General features: G+C 44.4%; 1 protein-coding gene across 1 annotated transcript; it reads left to right on the top strand.

Moving 5' to 3' along the window:
* Positions 1–606: 606 nt before the first annotated feature.
* Positions 607–2,637, top strand: LOC125225563. The gene has a single exon (XM_048129320.1). The coding sequence runs from the start codon at positions 607–609 to the stop codon at positions 2,635–2,637; it is 2,031 nt and encodes a 676-aa protein (XP_047985277.1).
* The last annotated feature ends 12,407 nt before the right edge of the window (positions 2,638–15,044 follow it).

The raw sequence follows: 15,044 nt of genomic DNA, 5'->3' as shown, positions 1-15,044 counted from the left end.
ATGGCTGAGATATGCGTCATACTCGTGAACGGGTGCCGTCTGTGAAGACCGGTCTGTTTAAGCTTACTGGGGCTGTTATAACTTAGTAACTTTAATTCTAATTTTTATTAAATTAGGACACTTTGTTCGGTTGTCGTTTGTTTCCTTTCTTTTAGTGAATATTTTAAATATATGATTTTGACTCATGGAGACCATATACATCTCTAAGGAGAATTAGATTAAGTAGATATACATTTTATTTTTAGTTGTGACATTTAGAGTCATTTGCACCTCTAAAGTAATTTTAGACTTTTTTTTTTTGTATTTGTACTTTTTATATTAAAATTTAGTGTAGTTCTTGGTTGTAATTCGACAATTAGAGACCTTCTACATCTCTAATTAATTGTATAGAGTTAACTTTAGTTAGAACTTAGAATTAGTATATAATAGTATCAATTGTAATTTCAACTCAATTTTAAATATTTTTTTAAATACCTATGTACATGTGACGTGTAAAAGTGCCCCTGTGGCCTATTTGCTGAATAAATTATTTTGATTTTGATTTTGATTTTGATTTTGGAGCCTGATGCTTCGACGGCAAGTATAAATGGAGGGAGCAGGGAGGGGATGGTCGACGTCATGTCTACCGAGGTCGGCAGTTCGGAGGCCCAAAACACGCCACCAAATGCGCGAAAGGTGCCCCAAGGACGCAGAGGACCTAAGGCGGGGACCAAAAGGGTTCATTCTAACGACGAGGAAGTGGAACCCGGAAACGAGCCGCCAAAAATTAATTCGGCTCGGAGGGGGAGAAAGGCTGGAGGTGCTGGTACAGCAGCTCCTCGGCTAAAGCTGAAGATGTCGGGCCGTGGGGGAAGAAAGGCTGCAGGGACCTACGCTGGTTTGGCAGCGGCTCGTGATAAGCTGCGAAACAGCGTGGAAGACGAGGAAGACGAAAACCCCGAGGAAGATGGGAACTGTGAAAGTGAGGATCGAGTGTCGCCGAGGACAGATGGTGACCCCATTGAAGCGGCACGCTGGGCTGCTCAAACAGTATTGGAGCAAACGGAAAGGTCTTCCAATATCAACGGAGGCGCAAGGAACGCAATAAACGACGCCTGTAGAGTAATTAAGGTTGCCATGGAGCAGCTACAGTCACAACGAGGGAGTGAGGAGATCCGCGCCCTTAGAGCGGACAATAAAAGGATGCGGGAGGAACTCGCTCTCTTGAAGTCGGAGACAAAGGCGCTCCGCAAGGCCTTCTCGGAGCGAAAAACAGTGGCTTCTGAGAGTCTTGAGGAAGATCCGGTAGTGGGCCCTAATGAGCCAATTAATACAAGAGCCGAGGTCGAGACGCTCTTTGCTTCCTTCAAGGAGCAGATGGAGAAGGAGTTATTTATTTCCATTGGGGGAATGGTGAACGCCAAGTTAGAAGGGATCCGTAGTCGTCTCCCCCCAGAACCCATCCTCCGCCCAACGTTAGCGGCGGATAAAAAAACCGGAAGGGGCCCAAATAACGCGCCGGCCCCGTCGACGTTAACCAGCTCGCAACCAAGAGTGAACAGAGGGCAACCGGGAGGCAACCCCAACGAACAAACGGGGGCGACACTCATGCCCCCTGCGAGACCTGGACCTGCCCCTGGTCCGAGGATTAAGGAGACGGCAGCTAAACCGAAGCCGGTGAACACAGCTCCCACAGTAACACCCCCCGCACATGAGGAATGGACGCAGGTGGTGAAGCGGAGGGCAAAGAAAAAGAAGAAGAAGGCTACCCCTCCCTCCACGCAGACAACACAAGCGGCTAAGTCATCGGGCTCGGTAGCCAAAAAGTTGGTGATACCAAAAACTGCGGCGGTGGTGGTGGCTCTCAAGCCGGAGGCTAAGGAGTCCTACGCCTCGGTAATGCTGAAGGCCACCCAAGCTTTCCGGCTCGAAGAAGTTGGTCTCGAGCACGTAAATGTGCGAAAGACGGCAGATGGGGCCCGTATACTAGAGGTGGCGGGGGCGGATAGTGGCCGTACCGCCGACGCCCTGAAGGAGCGCCTTGAGGCAGCCATAGGTGACGCTGCCCGCGTTTACAGGCCGGTAAAATTGGCGCGCCTCCGGATCTCCGGTCTTGATGAATCGGCAACCCCAGAAGCTGTGGCAAGGGCGATTGCGGTCAAAGGGGGGTGCTCTTATGCGGATATTAGGGTAGGGGTCATCCGTTTTGGCTACAATGGCTCTGGCTCGGTCCTTGCACAGTGCCCCATAGAAGCGGCGAACGTTGCTGCGTCGGCGAGTAGGGTGACAATCGGGTGGTCGGCGGCTCGAGTTGAAGCCCTTGAGCCGGAGGCACTCAGGTGTTACAAATGCCTAGGTGTCGGCCACACTAGGGCTACATGCCCCTCTCCGATAGATAGAGGAAACCTATGCTTCCGCTGCAGCAAGCCGGGACACCGAGGGGCGGACTGTCAGGCGGAAGCATTCTGCGCTGTCTGCCATAAGGCAAAACTGCCAGCGGGGCACAGAATGGGTGGTTTCTTTTGCAACCCTCCTAAGGTGAGGGGGGTAGAAGCCCACAGTGTAAGCAGTGGGGCTCCGAAAACGGCCACGCCAACAGTGAACATAAGCCCCACCCCGACGGAACAGGTTATTGACGGGCAGCAAATGGACCACTAATGCCAGTACACCCGCAAAACGGCCCATGGGAGGTGTTGCAGTGCAACATCAACCACTGCGTTCCCGCCCAAGATCTGCTCATGCAGAATCTGGCGGAGTGGGGTATTGCAATAGCTGCAGTGGCGGAACCCTACGTTGTCCCTACCCGGCCCAATTGGGTGGGATCTAGAGACGGCCGGGTGGCGTTGGTGGTTCCGGGTTCAGGACAGGTCCTCACAGAGATGGAGAGAGGGGAGGGATTCGTGGCGGCGAAATGGGGAGATGTCATAGTAATTGGGACCTACTTCTCCCCCAATCAGCCACTGGATGCCTTCCAGCGCTTTCTCGCGGAAGTAGAGGATGTGGTTAGAAGAGCCGACCGGGTGCCCATCCTAGTTTTGGGGGACTTCAACGCTAAGAGCCAAGCATGGGGCTCCCCAAACACCGAACCCAGAGGGGCGGAGGTTGAGATCTGGGCGGCAGCAGCGGGCTTGGTACTACTGAACCGCGGCAACGCACAGACGTGTGTACGCTGGAACGGGGGTTCGATAGTGGACCTATCCTTCGCAACTCCTGACCTGGCAGCGCGCATTGACGAATGGCGTGTGTTAGAGGACGAAGAGACCCTCTCGGATCACTTATATATCCGTATGAGGGTCACCCCACTTCATAGGACTGTTCCACTTACTACTAATGGCCATCGGACCGGGAGGAAAGGGTTCCCGAGGTGGTCGGTAGCCCGCCTGGACAGGGAAATGGCGGAAGAGGCTGCCATCATCGAAGCGTGGAACGCTCCCCATGTGGCTGCAAGAGGGGTCGATGAGAGGGCTATCCATCTTAGAAGGTCTCTAGTGACAGTTTGTGACGCCTCCATGCCTCGGGCCCGGCCTGTCCGGGGCAAGAAACAAGTCTACTGGTGGACTCCTGAGATCGCCGCCCTTCGTACGGTGTCCAATAACGCTCGGCGGGCCTACACAAGGTGTAGAAGGAGGAGGCACACAGCTGAAGAGGAGGAGCTCCTCCGCACCGCATTAGTGGAGAAGAAGCGAGCTCTCCAACAGGCTATCAAGAAGGCGAAAAGCGAGGGGTGGGAGCAATTCCTGGCTACCCTCAATAGGGACCCATGGGGACGCCCATACAGAATGGTGCGCAATAAATTGCAGAGATCCCCGCCCATAGATGATATGGAGCCACAACTTCTCCGGAGGGTAGTTGAGGGCCTGTTTCCGGATGCGCCAGACTTCATACCACCAGCGATGGCCCCCCCAGCAGCGGACCCGGTGGAGCCGCCCTTTGTTCCCCCTATAACGGACGAGGAGATGGAATTGGCCATGGAGCGGTTGAGGATTGCGCGCAAAGCGCCGGGACCGGACGGAGTGCCAGGTAAAGTGCTCTTCCTGGCACTTAAGCACCTTGGCAATCGTCTAAGATCCCTTCTGCAGGACTGCCTTGAGGAGGGCCGCTTCCCAAGCTGCTGGAAGGAAGGTCGACTATGCCTGTTGCGTAAGGAGGGGCGTCCACCAGATTCTCCGGCCGGCTACCGACCCATCGTGCTCCTGGATGAGGTCGGGAAGCTCTTCGAACGAATTCTGGCCGCCCGAATTCAACAACATCTGGTGGGAATGGGTCCGAACCTACATGACTGCCAATTCGGATTCCGCAGGGGAAGGTCTACTATAGACGCGGTGGCAGCGCTGAGAGATTTTGTGGTGCTAGCAGCTGGGCAGGGGGAAGGAGTAGTGGCGGTATCACTGGATATCGCCAACGCTTTCGGCTCGCTGCCCTATGCGGTCATTGGGGAGGCACTTCGTTATCACGAGGTGCCTCACTATTTGAGGCGAGTAGTAGAGCACTACCTGACGGGACGGGTAGTGCTGTATGAACAGAGGGGTATCAGGAGTGCGAGGGCTATGGCGTGCGGGGTTCCGCAGGGGTCTGTCTTGGGTCCAATCCTGTGGAATCTCGGCTATGACTGGGTAATCCGGGGGTGCAGCTTCCCCGCATGATCACCGTGTGTTACGCAGACGACACACTAGTGGCTGTGCGGGGAAGAGAGCTAGATGAGGTACTCAGGAGGGCGGCGGTGGCGACCGAGCTCACGGTGGAGCGCATAGGACTCCTGGGGCTCCGGGTTGCTTTACCAAAGACCGAGGCTATGGTCCTCGGGCGAACGAGGGGTGGGGCCGGTTACCTTCGGGCACTGCAGTGAGGGTGGGGGTGAATCTGTCCAGGTCAATCCCCACATCAAGTACTTGGGTCTTGTCCTGGACAGAAAGTGGACGTTCGAGGAGCACTTTGCGAAACTGGCTCCTCGACTCGTGGGGGCGGCCTCGGCTCTGGGCCGCCTATTACCTAATTTGGGAGGGCCGAATACCCCATGTCGGCGCCTATATGCGGGGGTCGTCAGGAGCATGGCGCTCTACAGCGCGCCCATTTGGGCTGAACGACTGACGACACGCGCAAAGGCACTGCTCCGTCGGCCACAGAGGTTAGTGGCCCAAAGAATGGTGAGGGCCTACCGCACCACCTCTCACGCAGCGGCATGCCTTCTTGCCGGCACCCCACCTTGGGAGCTGGATGCGGGGGTGCTGGCGGAGAGGTACGGGCTTAAAGTGGAAGCCAGGGAGCGAGGAGAGGTCCCGGACGCTGAGGAAGCCGAGAGAAGGGAGCGGGCTGCCGCGGAGCGCCTGAAAGAAAGATGGAGGGATGCCTTGGAGAATAGCGCCTATGGAACCCGAACCATAGGTGCTATCCTCCCAGTGATGGACGAGTGGCTCAGCCGCAGGAGGGGGGCCCTAACATACAGGATGACGCAGGTGGTGTCCGGACACGGCTGTTTCGGACATTACCTGCACAGAATACGGAGAGAGCCGGGGCCTCACTGCCACGAATGCGGCGCAGCGGACGACACGGCCCAGCACACTTTGGAAGAGTGCGGTCGCTGGGCTGCTGAAAGAGCCACCCTCAGGGCGGCGACGGGGATGGCGGACCTCTCGCTACGCAGCGTAGTAGAAGCTATGCTGGGTAGCGAGAAAAACTGGAATGCGGTGGTTTCCTTCTGCGAAGTGATCATATCGCAGAAGGAAGAAGCAGAGAGGGAGCGAGAAGCAGCCGCAGACGCTCTTCCGCTACGACGCAGGCGGCAGGGTCGAAGGCGAAGAGCGTACGCTCGCCTCGAGCCGTAAGGGGTATTCATTACCCCCCTGATTGAATGCCAGCGAGGGGGATCAAGCGTCTCTGATCCCCCTCTTTATGCGGGTGCCTTGGCCGGGCAATGCCGGAGGGCGCCGTGGTGAATGACATGATGACAACATCGATCCCAGCGCGCCCTCACGAACGGCAAAGAGGATAGAACGCCGGAGTGGGTTTAGTGGGTAGGGCCAAGTTTCCCCCCTCTCGACAGGGGAGGGGAAAGAAACGGCGAGTCCCACACATCGTGCGTAACAGCATTCCCACTCCGTCAAAAAAAAAAAAAAAAAAAAAGGTTAATTTGAATTATAAGTTTCGACTTTGCTTTTGTCTTTTTTATATCGATATCGGATCGGATATAGGGCCGATCTCCCATACATTACAGGTGCCATCTTGAATTTTTTCCATTGAAATCCTTCCGACATCCATCGAATCGGATAATGTGAAAACGGACATGGCTTGCTCTAAGTTTAGTAAAAATCTCAATGTCAATTCTAAGTTTAGTAAAAATCTCAATGTCTCAATTTCAGTTAAGGATTTCGGTATGAAGACAAAAGCTTTTCGTCTACAGAAATCCCGCGGAAATGTAAGCTCCATTACAACTGAGGACTTCAAACACACAATAGGATATTGTTGAGCTGCTCAATCATGGCGGCGCAACCGGCACGGACCGACTAAATTAATCATTCTTTGTCAATACACCTAATTAATCAACTCACTCGTCGGCACAATTCAAAATGCTTATTTACTGCTAGCTTTCGGCCGCGGCTTTGCTCGCGTTAAATTCTAAAATTGCGGAACACTCCATACAAACTTCCACCCCCCCCCCATTTTAGGGAATTAGGGGGTTAAAAGGAGACAAAAAGCAGCCTATGTCATGCACTCTCCATCCCTTCAACTACAACTTTCAACTAAAAATCTCGTTAATTCGTCGCCCAGTTTCGTATTACGATATTACCACAGTATAATAAAGAGTACTACTATCGTACAGTATGGTCACTCCCGCTCCCTGCTGAAAGTGCCACCCACCCGCTCTTGGTTACCTCACAGTTACCGCCTGTCAAAAACTCGAGCAGTCGACCTGTCATATCTCATTCAAGCATGGTACGCGTTCACCTACACGAGCATAGAATGTGTGCTAGGAACGCGCCTCTTTCATATACATATTTGATCGCCAGTGTCCGAGATGTGGTATTACTCTGAATAATATTCTCATGTTCTAAAGGAAGACCAGTCTGACTGAACTAATCTTGCAACCGAGCGGGTTAAAATATTTATTTTATTTAAATACGACTTATGGCACTTCAAATCAAATTGCTTCAGATGTTTTGCGCATTTCCCAAGACATGATTGCATGTGTCTGCACAACATTAGCTGAAGTCATTCCGCTTAAATTGCACTTCCATGCAATATTGGAGTGGCGATAACCGTCTCCGCTGGACACGCGACCCTGCCATATAGTCGGCTACATTTGCGTGCTGGCCCACCAGCCCGAGATAAACGAAATGTACTGCATTAAGGTACACTTGCGTGTCCTTAAAATCTATCTTTTTAGGTTTCCGTAGTCAACTAGGAACCCTTATAGTTTCGCCATGTCTGTCTGTCCGTCCATCCGCGAATAATCTCAGTAACCGTTAGCACTAGAAAGCTGAAATTTGGTACCAATATGTATATCAATCAGACAATCACGCCAACAAAGTGCAAAAAAATAAAAAAATAAAAAAAGTTTTATTAGGGTACCCCCCTACATGCAAAGTGGGGGCTGATATTTTTTTTCATTCCAAACCCAACGTGTGATATATTGTTGGATAGGTATTTAAAAATGAATAAGGGTTTACTAAGATCGTTTTTTGATAATATTAATATTTTCGGAAATAATCGCTCCTAAAGGAAAAAAAGTGCGTCCCCCCCCCTCTAACTTTTGAACCATATGTTTAAAAAATATAAAAAAAAAACACAAAAGTAGAACTTTATAAAGAATTTCTAGGAAAATTGTTTTGAACTTGATAGGTTCAGTAGTTTTTGAGAAAAATACGAAAAACTACGGAACCCTACACTGAACGTGGCCCGACACGCTCTTGGCCGGTTTTTAAATATATGTTATGTTTTAATGCCTTGAATTATTGTGAGAGCTGAATAATTTAACAATTTTAGCCCACTCATGCAGCGGCACTCACGCACTAAGCACAGGTTTGTTTTGTGTACACCACTTTTCCCGGTCCTCGACTAGTCTCATACATGCGTTCTCGCGATTATTCCACCCTTCCAACCATTCATAAACCCTACGGACCGGATGCTTGGCGCTTCTTTCACCCAAAAGCGGCCACTAATCCGTCAAAACGTTGATCCACCTGCCATCAATCTGCCTGCCGTCAGGTCCCGCCTATCTCCATTTAAGCTCAGTAATGACATCACTGACGTCTATCATCTTAGTACGGAGTGTGTTCTGGACGTTCCTTACTCGGTTTAAGCTTGGAGTTTCCGTATGGCTTTCCGTGCTGCTCAAATTTTATGCACAGCTTCTTTAGGAAAATATCAGTGGCAATGTCTTGGAGCTGCAATTTCCCAGTCTTACTAGAAGCAAGAAATTATTACTTTAACTTTTTATTTTATTTCTAAACCATGCCATAGGCAAAGAGGATCGCGTCTTATAGAGAGTTACTGTCAAAGTAAAATTTGTATTCACAGTACATAGACTGCCATCACAGGCTTACAACTTTTGAACCTCAGTTTTGACAATTTGGCCCATATTCTTAGCTTAGCGTCCCCCAAAGGTGTACGTATCGCCGTCTAGGCCACCGTACCTTTTTCTGTATCGTTTTGATTTGAGGTACGTTTTTTTCTTAAACTTTATCTGTCTACTATACGGAGTTACATATGCCTTTGCCATAGCTTGAGGAACATGTACATATTATGGTTAAACAAGAATCCACAAATCACTTGCCTATAAATTCAAATTTTCGTTTGTACTCATAGCTCGATTAAACAAAACCGGGACAAAACAATGGATTAATGTGAATCCATTACGACATAAGCCTCATTGAAACGTCTGAGCAGTAGATGACAAATGGCCGCCACTGATCACGGCAGTCAATTAAAGCTATAGCCCGGGTTTCAGTAACCTGTTTTAAAGGGACGAAGCCCTTTGGATGATAAAACTGATAAATTTATACGTTTTCGGTGGAAGGATTTGTTTCATATTATACCTACTTACCTATACAAACACGTTGATAGAAAACGGTAAAAGCATTTACATCTCCGGGGATTTCAGCTACTGTTAAAGTACGTCTGCAAACTTGTCATGGAATAAGAATTTCGAGATGCATATTTGTAACAATGTCATCCATCAGGTCGGTGGGCTAAAAGCAGTGCACTAATGATTTCATATACGTAATCTGCGAAAGTCAAGCCATAAATACGGTTTTGCGAAATCGTGTAAGTACATACAAAGTTGACTGCGTGACAATCGTACATTCCACAATTCGTATCGCAACGTGACAGCGTGACGTACAACATACGGCGCGGCCGACGACTCGGCACACGACCGATAAGTCGGTACGATATGACGAAACGGGTACGTATCACAATGTCTAAAATTAAAAAACCTAACGTTAAATGACCTACATTCAAAATACCTAAAATCAAAATACCTAATAATTTTAAATACCTAAGCAAGTTACACCTACGCACGAATTACCAAAATTTAAAATACCTATTGGACTAAATACCTAATGTTTGAAATACCAAAAACTATATAGCCTAAATTTTATACACCAACATTTGAAATACCCTATGGTCAAAATACCTAAAATGATTAACCGGTCAAAATACCGAAGTAGTAGGGTAGGTTCCGCGAGCGTAAGAGGGTATATTGAAATATTAATTTTAAGCATAGTATAGTTACGCATAATTTATCTAGGCATATTTTTGTTTGTTCGAATATATGTTGTCCATAAAGGTTTTTCGTCGAGTGGTTTTTATGCATAACATTGTTTAGTCGAAATTTATCACGCAGAATTTTTATCATCGCTAATACTACTATATTGATGTTGCAGTTCTAACCTAACCTAACCTAACCGACATTCGTGCATTCTTAACAAAATATTGTATTTCTTGAGGTCGCAGTTCTAACCTAACCTAACCGACAATTAAAGGTATGCCAAATAGACGGAACCCGATTGGTTTAAATCCTATATTAGAGTAGGTTTAGGTTAGGTTAGAACTGTGACCACGCGCAAAAACAGTTTACAGATTAGGTTTAGGTTAGGTTAGTACTGTGACCACACACAAAAACAAACAGAGTACAGAGTAGGTTTAGGTTAGGTTAGAACTGCGATCACACAGAAAAGAACGGCTTACAGAGGTTTAGGTTAGGTTAGAACTAGTTAAGATAGAAGAAGGTTACGTTCGTTGTGACCAAACATACAAACAAATAATTTACAAATTGTAAAATTTTACAAAAATTAACAATTGAAATACTTAGGTATACACAATTACACAATTGAAATAATATTACGCGTACATAATAAATTTTATTTAATGTAAAACAAAATGAAATTAAAAAACACAAAATAAAGTACCACGATATCTAGGCATATTTTTGTTTGTTCGAATATATGTTGTCCATAAAGGTTTTTCGTCGAGTGGTTTTTATGCATAACATTGTTTAGTCGAAATTTATCACGCAGAATTTTTATCATAGCTAATACTACTATATTGATGTTGCAGTTCTAACCTAACCTAACCTAACCGACATTCGTGCATTCTTAACAAAATATTGTATTTCTTGAGGTCGCAGTTCTAACCTAACCTAACCGACAATTAAAGGTATGCCAAATAGACGGAACCCGATTGGTTTAAATCCTATATTAGAGTAGGTTTAGGTTAGGTTAGAACTGTGACCACGCGCAAAAACAGTTTACAGATTAGGTTTAGGTTAGGTTAGTACTGTGACCACACACAAAAACAAACAGAGTACAGAGTAGGTTTAGGTTAGGTTAGAACTAGTTAAGATAGAAGAAGGTTACGTTCGTTGTGACCAAACATACAAACAAATAATTTACAAATTGTAAAATTTTACAAAAATTTACAATTGAAATACTTAGGTATACACAATTACACAATTGAAATAATATTACGCGTACATAATAAATTTTATTTAATGTAAAACAAAATGAAATTAAAAAACACAAAATAAAGTACCACGATATTTAATAAAGTATACTCGGAATAAGTTATCTACGAAGTAAAAGTCCACGGTTTAATTTGACTTGTATCGATCGATCATTCTACGATATGAACTGTCGATGAAATGAAATTATTTGAAACGTTGTGTTTGAAATAATATTCGATTAATTGTCTGTCGACGGTTCAAGGGTAAACCGATTATTTATGCCCCATTTATTAGACATTTTTGCTTTTCGGATTTAATCATTAGGTATTTAGATTTTAGGTATTTTGAACGTAGGTCATTTAACGTTCGTTTTTTTAATTTTAGGTATTTTGAACGTAGTTCATTTAACGTTAGTTTTTTTATTTTAGACATTATAATATGCACCTTTTTAAACTTTAGGTATTTTGAATTTCGGTCGAAACACCATTATGTATTTTGATTTTAGGTATTTTGAACGTAGGTCATTTAACGTTAGGTTTTTAACTTTAGACATTGTGATACGTACCCGACGAAACGAAACTGGACAGTTTATCAGACTGTCCAGTGCCCATGACTATTGTACGATCGATATAGACAAACCGAAATAATAATTTAGAAAAAACCTCAAATAAACTTTCATAACGTCCAATTTCTGTCACATTCACATATGACATAAGATGTCATGTCAGCCACCTTCCCGTGATCGTTATAACGTATTCTATCAGAAAAAAATATTATTTACCGATGTTCAAAAAACTTTACCTTCAAGTACTTACCCACTTGTCGTGACAGCGATGGGCCAGCAAGCCTATACTTGCCGTTGACTGGGCAGCAACGGATTTGAAAAGAGAAAACATCTCTCAATTTCGTTTTATTTCATCCCCTTAATTTCTCCAGTATTCTGTGTCACCAGTCCCGTATCTAACGCAATTAGAGTACAGGGTGGGACGTGCTAATGGTGAGGATTTATTCGTGCTTGCGAACAAGCCGCGGATAAATTCGAAAGCTTGTACACGCAGACTAGTCACACACAGCAGTTCTATAGATCTATAACTAGCTGAGTCCCAATTCTTCGAAGCACGAGTACCAATACCAGTTGGCAGCCTTGGACTCAATAGAACGTCGAGCTCGAAGACTCATTGGCGACGTTCCGGCAGGCAAGGCAGGATTACATAGACTCGAGCATCGCCGTCGAGTTGCGTCCTTGTCCGTCTTCTACCGGATACATTCTGGAGAGTGTGCACAGGAACTGCATGACCTGGTTCCTCCTTCCCCGTTCCAACACCGGACAACCAGACGCGCGGAGCGGTGTCACCCTTACGTTGTCGACCTACCTTTCATTCGCACGAAGAGGATTGCCTTAACATGCTCCCCTCATCTGTATTCGAGGGCGAATACAATCTGTGGGTATAGTCAAGGTGGTACTTAATTCTGGGTGTATTCAAGTCAAGAGTGAATAGGCTATTACGGAACCAGTGAGCTACAACCTCGGCCTTATCGTCACTTTCCATCAGGTGCGACTTAAAAAGCAAAAGTCCGTGGATATTTTGCCATGAATATGAAGGTACCTAGCCAAGATGCCAGCAGTAGGTACATCAACTAACGCCAATTAAAAATCTAACTATTGGAGTGATAAATACTACGAAAAAACACGTGTCGCAAAGACCCTAAGCACCAAAAACCGACAGTTTCCTTTTCAAAGCCGTTTCTGCCTAGTCAACGGCAAGTACGGCAACTTAACTTTAATTTTGTGCCCTAAAATTAAATGTAGGGGAAAGTCATATTGTCAGTGATATTAAACCCACTGTTACTTTATATTTATAAACTGTGTCACCACGATCGCTCCCAACGTACTGTGGGACTAGATTTCAGTAACTAGTGTACATTAGCATAACTCGCGCTCGCGGGACACCTCGGCGCTCGAGGGAAGCGTATTTTTGTGTGCGGACGCAAACGAGCCGGAACTAACTCCGTATTTGTACACGCCAACAGATATATCTGGGCGGCCGGGGCGCGCAAAAATATCTCAACATGCCTTGACAATAGAGGCGTGCTCAGATGTTTGTGAGCACCTTGCCCGCTTCGATATGTCTGACTGTACATACATGCTTCTCTGAATTCTGCGGCAATAGTTCTGTTCATAGCGCTGTAAGATGTTTGCACTCCATTATTTATTTAAGTGGATTACTCTGATTTACATTGTTCATTTCATAATGTTATGAATATAATTTTGTGTCTATTCTGTTATTTTGCATAAAATTTAATATTTAGTTCATAAGTTTAAGTCTATTTGATAATGTATTATTTATTGATGATTACATTTAGTACCTACCTGTATATTTTTCCCTGTTTTTCTCCGTGGATCGTCAGGGCCGGAAGTAACCATCATTATGTTTAATCGATGACATATTGACACTAAGTGGTGTCACCTCTCTGCACTTTCGTCATAGTATGTTTTTCTGTATAAGAGGCTAGTTTCCTATGCTTAAAATAAAATATTTTATGCAGTGCACAAAATTAAGTAGTACCACATAATTAGAAGAAAAATATGGACAGGAGTTATATTCAAACAATTTATATTTAATAAGTCAAAGAGAAAGATATAAAGTAAATGAATTGACCGTGCCGTCACTCCTCAGTATTTTTTTTATGTTATAAGTTATAAATACAGTATTTCATAGTAATTCCATATCAGCAAATCGTTTTGACAGTTATTAAAAAGAAACTGATTCGATTAGTAGGAAACTAGCCTATTTTCGCTTCTGTGTGTGTTTATCGTCCAATTATTCGTAGGTATGTAACATAAAATTAATACTAGAATGACGTTTAATATCATGGCTTTTTAAGTTTCTCTGTAAGATTTTAAGTTCGTCTCGTCCTACAAACAACTTCGCAAGTTCATTTATTAACATCATCCAATTTATTCCTAAAATTATATTTTTAATTACTCGCGGTTTGCGGTACGGCGAACTTTAGAAACAAGGTTTTCGGGATCTTCATATTTCAATTACAAGTTTGATTCTGCTGAGTAAAAGTTGATCTTAGGTCTAATTTAATTTTCTTAGAGAAATAAGTAGGTTATAATTGATGATAAAGTCAAAATTAATATAAAAATGTGAACATAACGCAGATAGTGCTTGAAATTATTTCCATTACATTTCATGGCATCTGGCACCCTGAGACCCGATTTTGAATTTGAAATTGTATTTTATTTCTATAAGAGTTCAAAACTCGAATCGCATTTGTATTTGTACAGGTACATGGGAACTTACGAGGTTAGAGCACATTCAAATGTCATCTCGGCTAACATTGGATTTTCAAATTTCGTTCATTTCTCTAGCACAGACTACTAACAAAATACTAGTCTAATACCTAACTGGGCATATTATTATTTGGTTTTCGATTGTACTTTTTTTATTCCTGGAAATTTTTGCACTTTTTCTACTCGTAATCATGAGCTCTATAGATTCTAATAGGAGACAAAAAATGCCCCAAAATTCCCATTATTTTTTTGTTGCCTGTCTCTGAGTAATACGATCAAACAATTTGTATGAGAAATTGTAACTCAGTGGAAATAAAAATGTTAGACCTTTTTTCACATGCGGAAAAGAAAGAACGCATGATTCTGAGCAGAAAAAGTACAAACATTCCCGCATTTGAAAAGAAAAGTAAAAAAGACAAGAAAATAAAAATCTGCCTAACTACATATATAAGGTCCTAATTTATTAGTTGCAGATATTTTGACACATGATACTTTACATTAAAATAATTAACTTTAAATATAAATTAAGAAATCTTTTCATGTAACTTTTTTGATTTCATTTTCCTAACAAAAAAAATTAATTATAATTTCGTCTAAAAAAATCATCATGTGCATTATCACATGTCACAATAACACTGTCTGTCATGTCAACAATTCTTTGTTGTAAATGTCGTAAAGGTTCGGCGGGAAAACTGCACATGTCATTGGGCCTGTCGAGTTAAAACTTGTCAAATAACATCTACCCATATTTTTAAAAAGAAGCATGAACAAAAGAAAACATTTATTATCATAAAAAATTACAAAAATTGTTGGAAATGGCGACCC

This window comes from Leguminivora glycinivorella, chromosome 4 (assembly GCF_023078275.1).
Source record: "Leguminivora glycinivorella isolate SPB_JAAS2020 chromosome 4, LegGlyc_1.1, whole genome shotgun sequence".
Taxonomy (NCBI): domain Eukaryota; kingdom Metazoa; phylum Arthropoda; class Insecta; order Lepidoptera; family Tortricidae; genus Leguminivora; species Leguminivora glycinivorella.
Note: the sequence above shows the minus strand (reverse complement) of the source record. Positions and strands in the feature narration are given on the sequence as shown.

What these genes read in the sequence shown, in the direction of transcription:
- LOC125225563 (XM_048129320.1), top strand. Translation starts at nt 607, where the DNA reads ATGGTCGACGTCATGTCTACCGAGGTCGGCAGTTCGGAGGCCCAAAAC.